Source organism: Centrocercus urophasianus, unplaced genomic scaffold (assembly GCF_019232065.1).
Source record: "Centrocercus urophasianus isolate 14NV4802_14NV808 unplaced genomic scaffold, USGS_Curo_1.0 seq_55, whole genome shotgun sequence".
Classification (NCBI taxonomy): Eukaryota; Metazoa; Chordata; class Aves; order Galliformes; family Phasianidae; genus Centrocercus; species Centrocercus urophasianus.
In genome coordinates this window covers 848,011-865,626 of record NW_024885144.1, presented here as the reverse complement: position 1 = coordinate 865,626, position 17,616 = coordinate 848,011, and the positions used below count along the sequence as shown (strand labels likewise).

Sequence of the window (17,616 nt, the reverse complement as noted above, 5' to 3'; positions counted from 1 at the left end):
ATCCCTATCCCTATCCCTATCCCTATCCCTATCCCTATCCCTATCCCATTCCCATCTCAACCAAATCCTCATTCCCAATCTCATCCCATCTCTTCCTATGCCATCCATCTCCCAATCCACATCGTGTCCCCACATCATCCCCAACCCAGTCCCTATTCCATTTCCATTTCCATCCTCATCTCATTCCCATCTTCATTCCATTCCCATGCCCATGCCCATCCCAGTCCCCGTCTCGCCTCCATCTCCATCCCATCCTCATTCTCATTCCCACCCCGTTTGGTTTCCCCAGACGGGAGCTCTCCCCTGCCAACACGACTGTATCAAAGTTCTAACGGAGATGATGCGATGTGATGTGATGTGATGTGATGGTGGTGCAGCACGGTGGCTGCGGGCACTGCGCTCCCGTTGGGACACCGGGTTGGAGTGCCCTGGGATGTCCCCGTGACATCCCCCGTAACGCTGACACACGGCGCGCAGCGCACTTTGCTCACACTTCCAGACCGTCCTCACCCCACGGGGTCCCTCCTCACCACGAGCAGGAGCAGCTCACTGCGGGACCGCGCTCGGCCCGTCTGCTCCCGAACGACCCCCCGGGGCACCGCTTTGGGGCAGGAAGGCAGAACCCTGCGGGGTGTCAGCAGCGAGTGGGAGAGCAGCAGAGCGGGAGCTGCCCGCACCCCCGGCTGGGGCCGGACCGGGGCAGCAGGATCCCAGCCATGCAAGTGTCACTCGCTGGCAGGTGGGGGCGGGACCCCTCCCGGGAACGGGGCCGGAGGGGCAGGAAAAATAGAGAAGAAAAACAAAACAGTTTTGAAAGCGCGCATTTCAGCTCCGATTCGCGTTTCTGTTTTGTAAACAGAGGCGCTCCGACGACGGGACGGGACGGACGGGCGAACCGCAGACGGGCAGGGCCAGCTCCGCTCCGGTGTTAGCGGGGCTCGGGGCCGGGCCGTGCCGGAGCTCCGCCCGGGAGCAGAGCGGGCAGCGGTCGGTCCGGGCACTGCAGCGCTCGGGCGGCAGCGCCGGGGGCTCCGCGCAGGGAGCGGGAGCGGCGGGGGACGGAGCGGAGCGGGCGGCGAGGGGGCGTGCCCCCATTTAATTCATTAAAATGTGTCGGAGAGCGTGGGAAAGGCGGCGGCTTTTCTTCCCAGCGCACGGACCCGGCCGAGGGCGCGCACGCGCGCTCCCGTAGAGAACGGCCGCAGATCGAGGCGGGCCGGGGGGGCATCTTCGTCCAGGGGGGCCGCAGGGGGGCGGTCACAGTGGGGGGGCCGCGGGGCGGTGGGCGCACCTCAGGGCACGGTGCCCGCGGGCGGAGCGGGTCCCGCCGTCCTGCCGCAGCCCACCCCGCGCGTTCACCCCGCTCGGTCCCGGCCCCGTCCCGCCGGCGGTGCTGCGGCGCTGCCGCCGTCCTGCCCCGAGCGCACGGCCCGTGCGTGACAGCGGGAAAACGCCGTCCGGGCGGACAGCCGCCGGATTTGACGCTCTCGGAGATGGAGAGCTACTCGCTGCTTCAGCCCTCGGCTGCGTGCGGGGCTCTCCGGCTGCGGCCCCGTGGAGCGGCTCTCTGCCGTTCCCGAGCTGGGTTTGAGGCCGCGTGTGTTGGGTGGGCTCGGGAGTGACGCAGCCGTGACTCTGCAGGACGTGCAGTGAGGAGTGATGCGAGAGGATGGGAGCGTGCTGGCCTGGAAGTCGTGCCCAGGTGTTGGCAGGCTGATGGAAAAGGAGCAGTCCCAGCGAGCAGATCCTCCGGGCCAAATGTCCCCCCGTGTGGCACTGACACCTCTCTGCTGCCCCTGGCCCACGGAGCACTGCACGGGGCCTGCAGCTCACAGCCAACCTCGGGCTCTCCAGGACTGGGCCCGTACCCAGAAACGTGCCGGATTGTTTGGAAATGGCGACTGAGAAACAGGGAGCTCACGTGGAGCATCCGTAGTTTGCGGGGAGCCTCGGCCCCCGGTCTGCTCTGTGCCCGCCGGCCCCATGTGAGCCACAAAGGCACGGGGAGCCGAGCCGCTTTCCTTGAGACGGTCAAGTATGCGGCACGGCTTCCGATCCAGATTGCACAAGGAAGGAAGTTTGCTCGGAAGGGGATGGGGATAAGGTGGGGGAGAAGGGAGGGAAGCACATTCCTGCCTGATGAGGAACAGTGTTGATAGATTCATTTGTAAACTAAAGCTGGCCCCGGTGCCAAACACCTTGTCCCCATCAAACTGCGAAGGATATGCAAGAAATACACAAGGCGAGGAGAGGAACTGCCCGATATCCGATGCGGTGTGTGAGTTCTCAGGGCTCCGCAGGGCAAACCGGAGCCACCCCAGAGCTGCACAGCAAAGCACGCAGTGCGTGGGGAGCCGGAGGTGCTGTGCTCCTGCTGCAGCAGGTGCAGAGTGAGCAGGATGTCCCAGGGAACAGCTGCACGCCACCCAGGAAACAGCTTTTTTTGCACCGTTTTCATTCAGCCCAGACTCTGCTCCCCCACCTTACCCCCATCCCTTCCCGAGCTCTCAGCTCAGGGTACAAAGGTGAAGCCACGTCGTGAGATTGAAGGGACCGGATCCATTCCCTTCCCCTCCCTGCAGCCCCCGCCGGCTGCTTTCCTTCTCCTCCGGCGCTGTCCTACGGCAGCGTCCCCCAGCAGCAGGCGGAGGCAGAGCGGCGCACTCATGTGGCATCGCGGGGACCGGGCGGCTCTGCGGGAGCTGCCCCCGCTGCCCTGCGAACGCACCATCAAACAGCCCCATAAAAGCACAAAAGGCCCCTTACTGCCCCGATAAACGTTAAATATTACTACAGCACAGGCAGCGAGGTAGGTTTGCTTATTTATTTGTTTTTTCAAAAGAAGCCAGATAGGGAAACAATATTGCAGGCTGATTAAAAAGCCGGCTTAATTCTCTTTGATCCGTCTCCACCATTGAAAACCGGACGATTTATTGCTTCCTGGATGCTGCTCAAGGCCGGCCCGGCTCGGCAGTTTGATGCTGACTGTGGCCCGGCCTGGGGACGACCTCACTGCACCTCCACGTCCTCTGCTCCGGGGCACAGCGGCACCACTCCACACCCACCCACATCGTGCCGTGCCCCCACGCTGCCCGTGGGCAAATGCAGTGCTGCAGAGCTGCCTGTGCTCAGCCCGTGGTGCCCGGCCTGGTGGAGCGGCTGCTGCACCACAACTGCTGCAAAAGTGACCCTGGGGTAAAAGAGAAGAGGAAATTCCGATTCCAGCTGAAGAGAGAATTAAGAAAAATGAGTTAGCACCTAGAAAGAGTGCAGGTCTGGAAAACCAGGAAATGAAACACAATTCCTTAAGGTTATGCTAAAAAAAAAAAAATAAATGCGGACAACAGAGTGGGAAGCTGTAAGGATCAATAGAAAAATGATGATGGCTAAGGGCAAGATCAGAAGAAGGCATTTTAATCCTATCAGGAGAGATAATCCCCAGCACACCACACGACTTGAGGTGGCACTGCCTGTGTGTGGACAGTCCTTTGTGGCAGTGTCCAGCAGCCAGCCTGCCTGGCACAGCACAGGGGAAGCCACCAAACCTCACGCAGGGCTGTGCAGGTGCCTGGGAGAACTGCTGCTAAAACAGAGCAGTTTCAGTTGGTGAGCTCCAGGTGAGAGCGGCCAGCAGCTCCCAGGTGGCCATGGGGCACGGCAGGGCTACAGGACCCTAGGGACACCTGGGGATACCTGGGGACAGGGAATTAAAGGAAACCAATGTGGCTGTGCAGGATGTGACCCCGTGGGGAGCACAGCATTACCCTCCTTCACAGCTGGGAGAAGAGGCAAAGTGGTGATGGCAGCCAGGCATGGGCAGCTCTGGCTGTGCATCAGCAGTGCGGCTTTGCTTTGTGACCCCCCAGAGACAGACTGGGAGGTGAGTAGAAGTGTGCTTAGATCTTAGAGCAGACGTGTATGCAGCCAGCACCAAAACCCAACTGCTGCACCAGCTCACATGGTAGCGAGCGGTGAGCGAGGCTGGCTGGTCCATGGGCACAGTCCTGCAGGTGCTGCGGTCAGAGGGGAGGCACAGGCTGCGGTGGGGGTATCCCAAATCCTCTCTGCTGTCATTTGCTTGAAAATGATGTGAAACATTTGCACTGCAACAGTGCAAAGTAGGGACAGCCAGGTAGGGCTGATGGACATTAACAGCATGGAGGAGAGGAAGGGAGCACAGTGTCTGAGAGACTGCGGGGAGCTGCCTCGATGCCCTTCTGACTCGGGAGGTGAGAAGCGTTGGGTGTAACATCCCCAGGGGAAGGAGCCCTCAGCACTGCATCGCCACGAGCGTTTGGAGAGGGAGAGCACATCGGCTCTGCTGTGTAAGCTGCCCGGGCAGGCTTTTTGCTGGCCCGTAAATGTCGCACTTAAGCCAAGAGCCCCTCGGGCCCTGTTAGCAATAACATCAGTGCCTGGCAGTTAACCGGGATTAGGGGAGGAATTTTGCAAATGCTCCTCTCTTACAGGGTGGAGTGCTTTCAGCCCATCCGCGGGCTGGGATGCAGCAGCCGGCAGTGCCCAGAGCTGTGGGACCAGGGTGGCACGCAGACACGTGTCCCATACCCACAGAGCACACTGGGCACTGGAGGCGCTTTCTTGATCTTGGGGGCAGCAGCTGGAAGGGGGCACAGAGCAGAGACCTCCCTCAGTGATCCTCCCATGGAGAGCAGAGGGGCTCTGCTGGACAGGGACACACCTCTCCGGGGTGACATGCTGGGCACCGACGGGTGCCATGGGGGCGGCAGCACCTGGTGACATTTGGGAGAGCTCTGCAATCCTCTTGCCGTGCCCAGCCTGGAGAGAGGCAGAAATAAAGCAACAGATCCATTCCCCAGGTGCCTCTGATTTAATGCTCCCACGGAGGCTGTGTTGCCAACCGTCACCACATCAGTGCAAACATGAGAGCCCCGTACCCCGCAGACCCCAAAACACGAGCCTGCTGTCCAGCCTTACACCGCAAACCCAAGCCCACTCCCCGCAGACCTGCCCGAGCTCACAGGGGAGCACATCCCTGCAGTCCCCATCCTGCCGCTGAGCCATCCCACGCCCCTTGCTGCCCTCAGCTCAGCTCATAGACACGCTGCTCATCCCCCGTGGTGACCAGAATGTCCTGAAACTGTGAGACGACGCGTCCAAAATGAGAGCCTTCCCAGAACACCTTCCCGCAGCGCGTGCAGCAGTAGAAGTCAGTGAGCTCAGCTTTGTCCAGCACCCCGGGGGGGATGGCAGCCACCTGCAGGGCTGTGCCCCCCACCAGCCCCACATCTGCTCCACACGACCCCGTGCTCTCCAGCCGCTCTCCCGCTGTGGTGCCAGTGGGCTGAGCAGCGCCGCGGGTCCGGCCGGGCTTCTCCTCGCACGACGTCGGGCAGCCTGCAGGGATGGGAAACAACAGAGAAACAGTCAGCCGCCAGTGTGATGAGCGAGGTCTGTGCTCAGCCATGGGAGCGGCCCACCTTGCCTGGCTGCACCTCCGGGAGGAGCACCGCACGCGTTTGGGAGGCGACTGCGGGGCACTGCGGGGGGGACGCGTCCCAAGCGCTGTCCCTGCACGACCCGGCTGTGTCCCCGCCGCGCCGGCGGATCGCTGCCATCGCAACCAAAGCACCGCAAAACCCACGGCATTTTTGGCAGCTCTGTGCGGGCTCTCGCTGCTCGCGTCCCCGCGGCGCGGGCACAGCGGGTTGTTGGATCCGGGCAGCGGAAGCGAGGGCTGAGCTGACTCTCATCCATCAGGATGCCTGGCAGCCGGGGACACGGGGCGGGCTGCGCTGGCTGCTACGGGATGACTCATTTCGGCAGGGGGGACTCATCCTGCCCAGCGTCAATTAAGGCGACAAAAGGCATCTTGCGGCTCTCCAGCGGCATCTCTGGGGCTTCCAACCGGCCCCTTGCGAGGATCGGTGGGAGCTTTGTGGGGAGCCAACCGTGCCGGAGGGGGCACCAGCGCTCCTGGCTGGCTCGTCCCTGCATCGGCACACCGGGAATTTCAGTGGGGAAAGCAAGACTGAGGGCTGCTCTGCGTTCTGCATCTGTCTGGGACACCAACATTCATTCCTTCAGGGAACAAAAAAAGTTCAGTTTCCCTTTATCTCCAATTTTTGGTATCTGGTGCAGAATTGGGGTTCTCCTCAGATCCCTGAGCTGCCTGGAGTGGAACAGCAGAGGGGAAGCTCTGATTCTGGGAGTTTGTCCAGGACAGAGCCCACCAGTGGGAGGACTGACCCTAAACCCAACCCCAGCCCCAACCCTAGCCTTAACCAACCCGGCATCAGACACCCGCAGCCTGGTGCACAGGGACGGGCTCTGTGCTGCAGCTCCAAGCACACTGACTGGGCTGCCTGCCTCACCCCAGGCCAGGCACTTGCTTTCCTTCAAGTCTCAGTTCATAACACGCAGACAAAAACATGGCTTTTCCCCCCTTTTCTATTCATGGTGCCTGCTCTCAGGACCCCATTGTGATGGATTCAATCATCACCACAATGACAGCAAAGACGTTTCCTCACCATGAAACCCCCTAAAAGCTCCTCAGCATCCCATCCCTGCAGCATCCCAGTCCTGCAGTATCACAGCCCCACAGCAGGGCACTCACAGCCCCATACCCCCAGCAATCTGCTCTCCCTTTGGGCAAGCTCCATCCATCCCCCCAGCGCCAACCTGGCTCTTGCCAAACAGGACCCCCCCCCTTCTTCCCTGCCACACTTCTGACTCCCACACACCCCGATCCCATCCCCCTGGTCGGTGTCTCGTGAGAAAGAGGCAGGCAGGGAGGAAAAGTTCATCCCTTAAAAGCCTGGGGAGAGAAAGGCAGTGATAGTCACCCAGTGTTATGCCTTTGGCCTGCACCAGCCCCCTCCCTAATTGTGGCGCTTCAAAGGGTTGAAAATGCTACATCACTTCAAAGTAACCATTTTTGAATGGGAGATTGTAAAACCCCCTCTCCCCCTCCCACCAAATTCTTCGCGGGGCTTTTGAAGATGGGCACAGGGTGCTGGCCGGGAGCTTCTGCGGGGAAAACCAGGCTGGGAAAAGGTCAGAGCCCCGGAACAGAAATGGCTTTCCTGGGGGAAAAAACTTTGGGAAGGAGGGAATTTTTCCTCCTCTCGTCAATTTGCTCCAGTGGGGGGGGAGGGGGGAGGTACCCTGTGACAGCCCCACGGGTGCTGGGCACACTGGGATGCAGCACTCAGTGTGTTGGGGCTGGGGGTGAGGCTTTCTGGCACACCGTGGTTCTGAGATCTACAGTTTCAAGAGGTCTGTGACGCTTTGCACCAAAGGCTGCATTCCCACCGCAGCTCTGCAGAGGAGAAATGAAAGCAATTCCTTACCGAATCAATTCGAAACACCTCTTGGGAACTAATAATCCCATTATAAAACATCATGAAAATAAAAAGCCCTTTGGCCTCTCGCTCACCTCTCCCACTCTTGCCTGGGTCACCCAGGGACGATGGAACCAGGCAGGCTGTGCAGGGCTTACAGAGCGATGGGGTCAGGGCTGGGCACGGCTCAGCTCCAAGGGCAGTGGGCATGGCCCCGAGCTGCTGGAGCTCAGGGAGCATTGGGACGCCGCTCTCAGCTTTAGGGTTGGGGTTCGGGTGGTGCTGCATGGGGCTGGGTTGGGCTCGTGATCCCAACGAGGGTCTGTTCCAGCTCGGGATGATGTGTGGGTCTATGATTCTGATGGCACTATCACCACGGGGGATGCATAGCCAGCAGCTCTGAGGAGGGGACACCATGCAGGGACCCTGCTCAGGTGCTGCAGGGTGGGGTGGCAGCAGTCTTGTCCCAGGGACCCCAGGAGAAGCGTGGGCCAGGAGCTGCAGCCGTGAGGTTCTGTCTGCAGTGGGCAGGGATGATGTGCACCCTGCAGCCCCAGCACTGCAGGGCCACTCAAAGCACGCCGTGAAGGTGAGCGGCGCTGGTGAACTGCAGCCCCCACACCCTGTTTATTCTGCAGAGCCTTGGGTCGGCTGAACAGCTCTGGGAGCCCTCACTGCAGGACAGGGGCATGGGACGGCCTGGGGAGCAGGGACAGACGTGTTCCTATTCCTTTTCTCAGAACAAACAACACCTCCCCCACCCTGGGCACCCTGGAGGTTCAGCGCCAGGACATCGGTGAGAACCCCAACGTCCCCGAGCTGCCCTTTCTTCCCACAGCACATCCTGCCCCCCGGCCCCACTTCCAGCCCCGGTCTCCCTGTGCTCCCCAAGTCGATCCTGTGCCGCACTCTCCTGCCTGGCCCCAGAGGCTTTGGCAGCCCTTGTGCAAGCTGAGCCCTTCCCACAGCCCCGCAGCCGCACCCAGCTGTCATCGCACACACACGGGAGACTCGTCCGTAATTAGGCAATTAAGGATTGGGTGTTTTGGAGAAAGCGCGCATCGTAAAGACTTTGCACAAGTCTGAAAGCAGACCTGGGAGCATTCTTGGAGTACAAAGGTGCATGGGAAACCTCACCGTGGTGAAAGATTGAACTTGATAAGAGGAGTTACAAGCCTGAGAAACACACTGGATTGCAGGGCACTGAAGATGCCTGGTTATCTTTTCCTCCTCTCTAAGTCAGATAAGCCGAGGACAAAGGACTTGTGATTGTGCAACCCGGGCTGCAGCGGCCAGGCCACGTTCTTGAGACGTTCCCAGGGTGGTGCTGGGCGGAGGAGCTCAAGGCAAAGGGGCACCTTCAGCAGCTCCAATCGCTGTGCAGCTGTGGGAACAAAGCTCACCGGTTCTTGCACCCAAAGTTGGCAGCCGGGCAGGAGCAAAGCTTGTGTAGCCCCTGTGTTTGCTCCTGCCATAATGCCTGCTCCCAGTCCTGCACAGTAGGTCCTCAGTCCCATCCCTGACCCATGTGGAAGCCCCCAGTACCCCGCTGCACCCCATGGGGTAGGAGACTTGTTGCTTGGTTTGGGCCTGAAGGAGTTGCACCCCAGCTCTTTGGGTGCAGCCTCCTGGGGACTGATGCAGGTCCAGTCCCCTTCCCTGCTTGCAGAGCAGCCCGACGTGTGCAGGGCTGTTGGCTGCTCCTGCATACTGGGGCTGTGCTCTAGCTGAGGTGGGGAGGAGGCCCAGGATGCTCCACGGGTGTGAGAGCAGTTGTGGGATGGCACAGGGACCGTGCACCCTTCCCATGTGCCAGTCAGACTGGTCTGACGCTCAGAGCAAAGCCACTTGCTGCAGATCCTGGAAGCAGGGTAAGAAAATACGCATCCATCCTCAAGGTTTTGGACACGAGGGAGCAGAGCCCCTGGCTGAGGAAAAGGCTCTGGACCCCAATGCCCTGCCTGGGAACTGCTGTGCTCCCTGCCCACTCGCTGCCATCCTGCAGTTTTTCCTTTGCCTGCCTGCATTTGCAGAGCATCTCCAAGCACCAGGGCGCCATGCCAGGTGGTTTTACCACACTGACTAAGCAAGAAGCTTCCCTTGGCCAGACAAGAGCCTGTGACACAACCCATCCACCTGGGTCATCCAGGAGCATGCATGCTGCCAACGGCCTCCAGCCACATCACACCTTGCCTGTGCCACGTGGGGACCCACAGCAGCGTCACCTCTCACTGCTCTGTCCCCAGCCTGCTTCGGGCAAACAGCCCACCAGGAAAGCTGCTCTGAGCACCCCAATGGGACAAAGGCATCATGAGGCAAAGCCGTCTGGGCTTGAAGTGACTTTCAGCACTTCCATCAAAGCCTCATGCAAGGAAAATGCAGCTGTGTCAGGGAAAACAACAACCTAGGTGTGAGGCTTCTTGCCAACGCTGGGTGCTGGATGAGTGTCTGCCCACGGTCCCGGAGATAAATCTGAGCTGATGAATTGCCCATGTGGGTGAGCAGCGGGGTGCCAAACCCGCATGCTGTGTGTGGGGCAGAACTGCTCCCCTCTGCCCATCCTACTTCAGCTCACACGGATGCTCTGAATCCCAGCAACACCCACAGAACTCTAAATAGCGTCAGAAATCCAAGCGTGGCTGAGCACAGGGTCACAAGGGACTGCCTGGCAGCTCCCTGGCATCCGCAGCTCAGGCAGAGCCCAGCTGGCACAAGTCAGCTTTAATTTCATGTTTCTGTGGCAGCAGAACACCAACACCATGAGGATGCTGAGGTGTTTGCTGCTGCTGGCTGCCCTGGGGGATGCTCCCTCACATGGCCATGGCCTGTGTGGGGCTCCTGCAGCCCTGGATCCTTCCTCACTGACCCCATCCCTCTGCAACAGGGGGAGAAGGGATGTGGGCGACGTTCCCCATTGCACAAGAGGGTGTGGAGGGTGCAGCAGCTGAGGGTCCTCAGAGAGGCCACGTAGAGAAATAATGGTGCCATGTGAGCCCCCCCAGCTCCATCACCCCCTCCTGATGGGGGAAGGGGAAACTGCTCACACGGCTTAATGCAAACCACAGCATTGCTATTTCCCATACTCCAGAACTGGAGGAACAGGCCGGGCTGGTCCCTGGGTACACACAAACAGTGAGTGCCCTCACCAGAGAAACCACCAGGAGGATGCCCCAGCCTTTCTGGAAGCGCAGTGCTCCCAGGCTGCTGGCACCATGGGAAAAGTCACCACGTTCACTGCCCCTGAGCCACACGTGTGGCTCCCAGCAAAGCCACAGCTGGCCAGGAGCACACAGCAGCCCGTGCCTTGCACTGCAAGCTCAGGCAGATGGGCAAACTGAGGCTGTGCTGGGATGTGTATGAGTGTAACGGAATGGAGCGGGTGGGGGGGGCTCTGCAAGGCTCAGCAGGTCCACACCCCGCTGCAGCCTGGTGCTGAGGGTCTCCATCCTGCATCGGGGAGAGATCTGGTGCACACAGCCCCGGGGTGGCAGTGGGACACAAATCTCTGCCTGCACTCCCCCCACTGCCCTCTCACCTGTGCTGTTGTCCCCCAGCGAGTTCCTGCTGCCCTCTACCAGCTGCCTCATCCTCTCCTTTGGGACTTTCAGGTATTTGTCACAGTTGCACACCTGGGAAAAGAGCGGGGGGAGATGGTGAGGTGATGGCTGGGATGTCTGTAACCTCGAGCACCGGCCTCATCCCTGGGCTTCCCAACTGCACACGTGGGGACACTGAGGCATGTCCCACCGAGCTCAGGGCGCTGCCAGCAGCCTAGCATGCTCAGCCTCCCTTTGCCCTCCCTGAGAGCACTGTAAGGTACTGGAAAGCAGCAGGCTGATTGCCAGGATGTTCCACGATGCCTTTTGTTTGCTATTTGTTTTGAGGGGCTGTTTTTTGCTTGCAGAGCAATTTGGGCATGCGGCATCGAAGGAAAGCAGTGAGACAAGTGCATAACTTCACCAACCAGAACAAGTTTCCTGCCTGGGGGTTTGCTCCAAAGCCTGTTGAAACCAGAAAGGTTTCCACTGCCCAAGCGGGCACCATGTGGGCCCTCAGCATGTTTGCAGCGTGCCGGCTGGAACGGTACCAGGGTCACAGCGAGGTGCAAAGATGCCCCTTCTTCCCACACAGCTGCCTCAGCAAGGATCATCTGTTTGAAAGCAAGCTTTGCCCCACAGCAGGAAGAGTGATTTCCATCTGCAGCCTCACAACATCTGCAAGAGCATTGCTTGATCCCAGAAGACACCAGGCTCCAGTCCCTGAAGGCAGAGACTGAGGCAGGCAGAGCCTTGCCACCACAGCCAGGTGTCCCAGCCACATCCTTGGCACTTCCACAGCAGCGTCACCTCCATGCCCTTCAGGATGGAGAGCAGCACACATCCCCAGCTCAGCCCCCAGGCTTTCCCATTCAAACCCAAAGCCAGGAGCACAGAGGAGATGAAACTACAAAACCCCGGGACAGCAGAAGAAAGATCTCTCTCCTGTGAGAACCTCAATTTTCTGAGGGGCCACATCAGCACTTTGAGTTATCAGATCATGAAGGAGATGTCACTTTCTAATTTCACTGCCGACATGACAATAACTGGTGGAGGCTGCCTGATCCCATCTGATCTGATCTCAGGCTTTGAGTGCTCAGAGGAGGCAGAGCTGGAGATCTCACAGCCCGTGTTCCCTCTGCCTCTCACCTTCCCTCTCCCTTCTTCAGCTCTGCCCCAGCTCAGCTGTGCCTGTGAGCAGCTCCTGGGAAGGCGGGGGGCCAGATCCATGCTGGAAGATGGCAGAGAAGAAAAAAGGAGCATGAAGGGATTCAGAGGTGGGCATAGAAGACGGGCAGACCTGGTCCTGTGTATAGGGCAGGTGTCACCTGCTGCTCTGGGACTGCACAATCCTGGAGCTGCTGTGCAGCGGAGCCGGATTCCGCAGCTCAAGGATGTCCCAGCCCCCACAGCCCAGCCCCACGGCTGCCCTGACATCACAGCTGTCCTGCAGCCCTGACATTGGGGTGTTCTGGCCACAGCTCCCCCCTGCTCAATGCCCTGCTCTTCCCTACCTCAGGAAAATTCCCCTGCTTTGCTGAAATCCAGCATTGCTGTGACCCAGGGACAGTGCAGCCTCTGGGGCCACATACACCGTGGCCATGTGTTTCCTATTGCCTGGGGCTCCCAAACACAGCTGGGAGGTTCTGTGCCCCCACCACCTCCACAGCCCCTGGGCCTTCCCCATCCTCAGCTCCAAGCACAGGGCACGCTCCAGAGCCAGACAAGCCACTTAGCAGCAGCGCCAATTAGCTGTAATAAAAATTGCAATTCATTTTTTCTTGTAACGCCCTGCCAAAACGAGACAGAAGAAACGAGGTGAGCAGGGCAGCCTGCCACCTCAGTAAGGCACGGGGGCCAGCGGTGGCCTTGGGCCGGATGCTCCACTCCTGCATCCCGGGGGCTGGGAGCAGTTTTGGTACGACCGTTTGCGAGTGAGGGCAGGGGAGAGCCTCACCGATGGGAGCGGGACGGGGCAGCTCCCCGCGGGCTCCGGCAGCCCCGCGCTGCGCGGCACGGATGGTGCCTGTCCCCGCAGGTGCCCGGGGCCGTGCGTCCCGGCGCAGCCCGCAGCACACCTCCGAGGAGGAGCAGCCCGTTCTTTCTCACGCTAGGGCAGCCCTTTGCCAGCACACGCTTAGTCACTGGTAAATCCCAGCCGAGATCTGCTCTGCCCGCTGTGAAACGGATCTTGGCTGCACCCCCGCTGAAGCAATCCCAGCGCTCGGGAGCCATGGCGGGTGCGCTTTCCCACGGCAGCCCGGCTTCCAGCGCCCCGTGTGAATCAGCCCCGGCGCGGGCAGCGGGAGCGGGGCCGGCGCTGAGTGCCCGGCGTGGCACACGTGCAGGCGCACGGGCACCGGTGCTGCTGGCAGCCGGCCGGGCACAGCCAGGTGAGTGCACCCCGGCTCCCATCACCGTGCCGGGTGTGCTGGGCGCTGAGATCTGTGTGTTCTCTTGGTCTCTGCTCACCACGTATGCGTCAATGGTAAGGAATGAATCTGGTCCGTGCCGGCCCGACCTGCTGTCCCTGCTATGGCCTTTTTCTGTTGTTTTCTGCTCCCCTCTGCCCACCAGTTCTGTACCGCAGTGCAGGAACCAGCAGCTCTGCAGCTGCTGTCCCACTGCCCAGCACCCACCACACACACAGAAACTTGCAGGTGTTCTGCAATGCCACCACTGAGACTTATTCGAAGGGGATTAGAAGGGATGACACCGTCAGCCCCAGACCATGACACCACAGCGAGTCAGCACAGCCAGCACCCCGTGCTGGGACATCCCCAGCCCGAGCAGCCCGAGCAGTCCCAGCTCTGCCTGCACAGCACAAGGAGTGCGAGGCCCCCAGATGCCTTTTGCAATGCTGGGCTGTCCAGTGGCTTTTTTGTTTCGGACAGTGATCCTTGCCTCTCCCAGCCCCCCAGGGGGAACTGCACCGCAGTGACGCATGAACCTCCCAGGACTCGAGAGACTGGATGTACCAGCCTGGAGCTCCTGGGCCATCTCAGCATCCTCATCCTGTCCCAGGTTCAACAGATCACAGAAGCCAAAGGTTCTGGGTCTTTAGAAGGGCCCTGGGAGCTGCCCTGAGCCCAGGTGGAGGCTCAGAGGTTGATGCCTGGCACCTGGTGCCGGCTGGAGAGGGGCCAGTCCTGTCCTTCCTCTGCTCCAACAAAGTGCTCTGGAGTCACTTTGGTGGTAGAAGAGTTGGCCCCATAACGGTGTCCAGAAGTGTGGGTTTCTCCCATTCGCTCTGCAGACACACGACATCAGGCCAGCATCACTCACCAGCGCCGAGGCTCTTCTTGGCACTGGTTTTGCTGGTGATGCGCAACTCTCTGCCTGGAGAGATTCTGGCTTAGGAAATCCTCAGTGTACCAACACTGGCTGTAAAGGGCAACATCAGTAGTGCCCGGAGTGAACTCTCCGGGGCAATTCAGGGCAGCTCATGTCAGGACAATTCCCTGCGCGTCTTCTGCTCGCCATATCACAGGGCCATCCAACCGCCACCTGCAGTGATATCTCTTTTCCTACTCACCGCCTACCCTCTTCCCTTCCTTTCTTTCCCTCTCTCCAAGATGGATATCATGTGGTGAAAGGGCCACTCCTCCGGATAGAGCTTGCAACTCTCATCCTGGTTGTGAAACCACAGCCCTTGAGCATCCAGGAGTTTCTTTTGGGGACATTCTGAGATGGAACGCTCAGCACACTGGGCATGGAGGATGCTCTGGCCCAGCAAAGGTTGCCCACGTTGCTGTCCCATTGCACAGCAGGCCTGCCTCTGTGAACCCCAGAGCAGGGGCTGCCCAGGAGGGAGGGGGATTGTGAGAATGTCATTGACAAGAAAATCAGGTAACCGTCACTGGCAAATTCCAATCACAAGTCAGGGTTTGATGCCTCATGCTCATCTTCCTCCATGTGTGTATTTTCTCATGCTTTTTCCCAACTCTCTAGCTCCTTCTTGCTGCAGTTACAGCTTTCATCTTCAAATGCTCTTTTCCTTCTCTAACAAATGTGGGGCTGAATTCCCCTCAGCATCTCTGAGCCCCATGCACAAAGTGTAGACACTGTGGGTACAAAGGCCACCTCCAAGCACAGCCCCTGGGACAGCCACATGTCTAAGGGGGGGTCAGAAAGCAGAGGGCTTACTGCTCCCCTTCCCTGGAGAGCCAAGGGCTTGACTCATCCAGTGTCATGTCATCAGTATGCTGCTGCTGCACGTGGCACTCCTGCCTTGGGTGCCAGCAGAAGCCAGGCTGGGACATGGGTCGCCATACGGGATGGCAACCTGGGTACCGTCTGCTGTGCAAGGAGCACCGGTGTGAGTATGGCCACGAGAGGCAGGTAACGTGGAAACACGGGGCTGCTGGTGGGTTCCTGGGATCACGCAGGGGCATTCTGGTTCACAAAGAGGGAAGGGCTCTGTTTATTGACTCATTAACATCACTTCCCTCATCACCAGCCAGGTACTCTGAGAGGTCTCTTAGGCAAGTGCTGACCTAGCCCAACCCTGCTAAGCTGGTAAGATGACATGGGATCCCATGCCAGCCCGGTATGGCGTTCCCACTGCTTTCTCTGCTCCCGCTTTGCTGTTAGTCATCTGTTTCTGGAAGGTTTCTCATGCATAATAAAGTGTTTCAACACTTGCATAAGCCAGCTCTTCTCATGAGTGACCTGCTGCATTTCCCAACGCTTTCCCTAGGCAGTCCTTCCGATTGCCACGAAATACAGAGTTAAAACATGAAGTTTTCTATCCCCCTCGGAGGCAAAAGGTGTGGGAAATTGAACAGATAAGAATGCCTTTAATTAGTATCATTTGCATAAGCTCTGGGAAAGGCTCACCTGACAGCTAGAAGGGCCTCATTTGTCTGGGAGCATGAAACAAGAACCACGGGCACTGAAACAGGCAGATTAGTGGAGCTGACAAGATTGGGGAGATAGAGCCAGCGGAGGTCAGCCCCGGGGAGCAGAAAAGTGGCCAGGGCTGCTGCAACCCGCGGCGGGCAGCGCTCTGGCTCCAGGCCTCCCTTCTTTGCGACAACCAACTCTCAGCTGCCACGTGCCAGCACACGGCCCTCTGGGGAAGGAGAGGGGAAGGGAAACACACACAAGTCCTCAGGTGGCTTGGGAAGGCTGCCAGAGTGGGCTCAGCATCCAGCAGGGCTGGGGTTTGCCTTCCACCTTCTGCCCTGAGCTCCCAGGCATCCCGTCCTTCACTTCTCCCCGCGCACGCTCACTCATTCCTCCACATCAGCACGTGCTCCTCTTGGGACCCCGGCAGGTGGGTGCCCACTGGGGAGCACCCGTGGGGCTGCCCTCCTGGTGGTGGCAGCTGTGCCATGCAGTGCCGTGTAGCGCCGCACCACGTGTGCTGTGTGATGCCATGCCATTCGGTGCCATGCCAGCTGCAGCAGCTGACTACTGAAGGCGCTCACCCCTCTCCACACACACGTGCTCACAGCAGCAGGTCCCTGACCACAAACCCCATGCCGCTGCCGCCTCGCCATCGCTCTGCCTGGGGTAGTCGGCTGCACTGAGGGCGACTTAATTGTCAGTGACACCAAAAACCCTTTTCCGTACCTCAAGGCCTTTGCAGTGATGAGAATCTCACCCGACATTGCACCTAAACCCACATGCAAAGCTGAATTTCCCAGGGGAAAAAAAGTAAGATGCTCAACCCCCCGCTCCCGCTGCGTACGCTCACATGCACCCCCCCACATCCCTCCATTTCCCACAGCTGTCTCAGCCATCTCAAGCCTCACTTGCTTGGTTTCTCCTACAGACTAGCAGAGCTGGGCTGCAAGCTGCAGACGTGGGGGCTGAGCCCCTCTGGAAGACTCGGTCTGCTGCAGCACCCTTGACCCAACCTTAACCGTAGCCTCAAGCCCTGTTTGTACAGAACCCAGCACAACAGGGTGCTGCTCCGGGACAGGATCCTAGGGGTTACAACAAGTTTAATAACAAAGCCAGAACAATAATAACCACCTTATAATGAGGCATCCCCAATGCCTTTATTTCAGGGCGAGTTCCATGCCAGGAGCTCCAGGGCTGGCCCCTTCCCTTCCCCTGCCTGACCACCTCTGCCTCGGCTCCTCCAGCCCTATGCTGACACTTTGCTTTTTGCCTGCATAAATCAACCTCCCTGCTTTATATCCACCCTCTAAGCAAGGGTGAAACCCTCCCAGGTGTGCATATGGGCATCCTGCAGCCATCGGCTCCAAGGAACACACCTCCTGTGGGGCTGGTCCTGAGCCATGCCATAAGAGTCTGCACCACGGCAGGAGCAGGAATATCTTGTCCAGCTCTTCTTTCTACAGGGAAATCCACCCCTCAGATTGCTAGCAGTTCCACACAGCACTGCTGGGCATCACCACAATGCACACTGACCCTACTGAAAGTTGTTTTCTGCCTGATTCAGGTGCCACACGCTGCTGCAGGCAGAGCCCTCGCTCTGCCCTCTCTCTCTGCACCAGCTCATGCAGTTTCAAGTGAAACTACTCTCGGGGCTCTGCTCTCTGCTGCAGGTGCTAGGAAAGCATTAGGAAATTACATTTACAGTGTACTAAGCCAAATGCTACCCTTATTCCGGCTTCCCCTGCCTTCCTCTGGCAGCTGTCCCTCAGGACAGTTGGGGTCAAGGGCCATCTGTATAACATATGCCGGAGGGTTTCTCCCCTTGCCCCGCACTGAGCCCTCCAAGTTTTCCCAGCTACCATCCTTGCCCAGGAAGGGCTCTGATTTTCCCCAGAGCAGCCTGCAGC

The 17,616-nt window shown here is 59.3% G+C and overlaps 1 protein-coding gene across 7 annotated transcripts in view; it reads right to left on the bottom strand.

Moving 5' to 3' along the window:
* Positions 1-3,097: 3,097 nt before the first annotated feature.
* EXD3 (exonuclease 3'-5' domain containing 3) overlaps positions 3,098-17,616 on the bottom strand; it is a 244,883-nt gene continuing 230,364 nt past the window's right edge. For 4 of the 7 annotated variants that reach the window (XM_042835837.1, XM_042835835.1, XM_042835836.1 and 1 more), the window contains 2 exons: positions 10,858-10,951; positions 3,098-5,376 (listed from right to left, as the gene is read on the bottom strand). In XM_042835837.1, coding sequence (XP_042691771.1) covers positions 5,063-5,376; positions 10,858-10,951 — 408 coding nt within the window. In that variant the 3' untranslated portion in view covers positions 3,098-5,062. The remainder of the gene's footprint in view (positions 5,377-10,857; positions 10,952-17,616) is intronic. The other 3 variants (XM_042835832.1, XM_042835833.1, XM_042835834.1) reach the window with 1 other exon arrangement.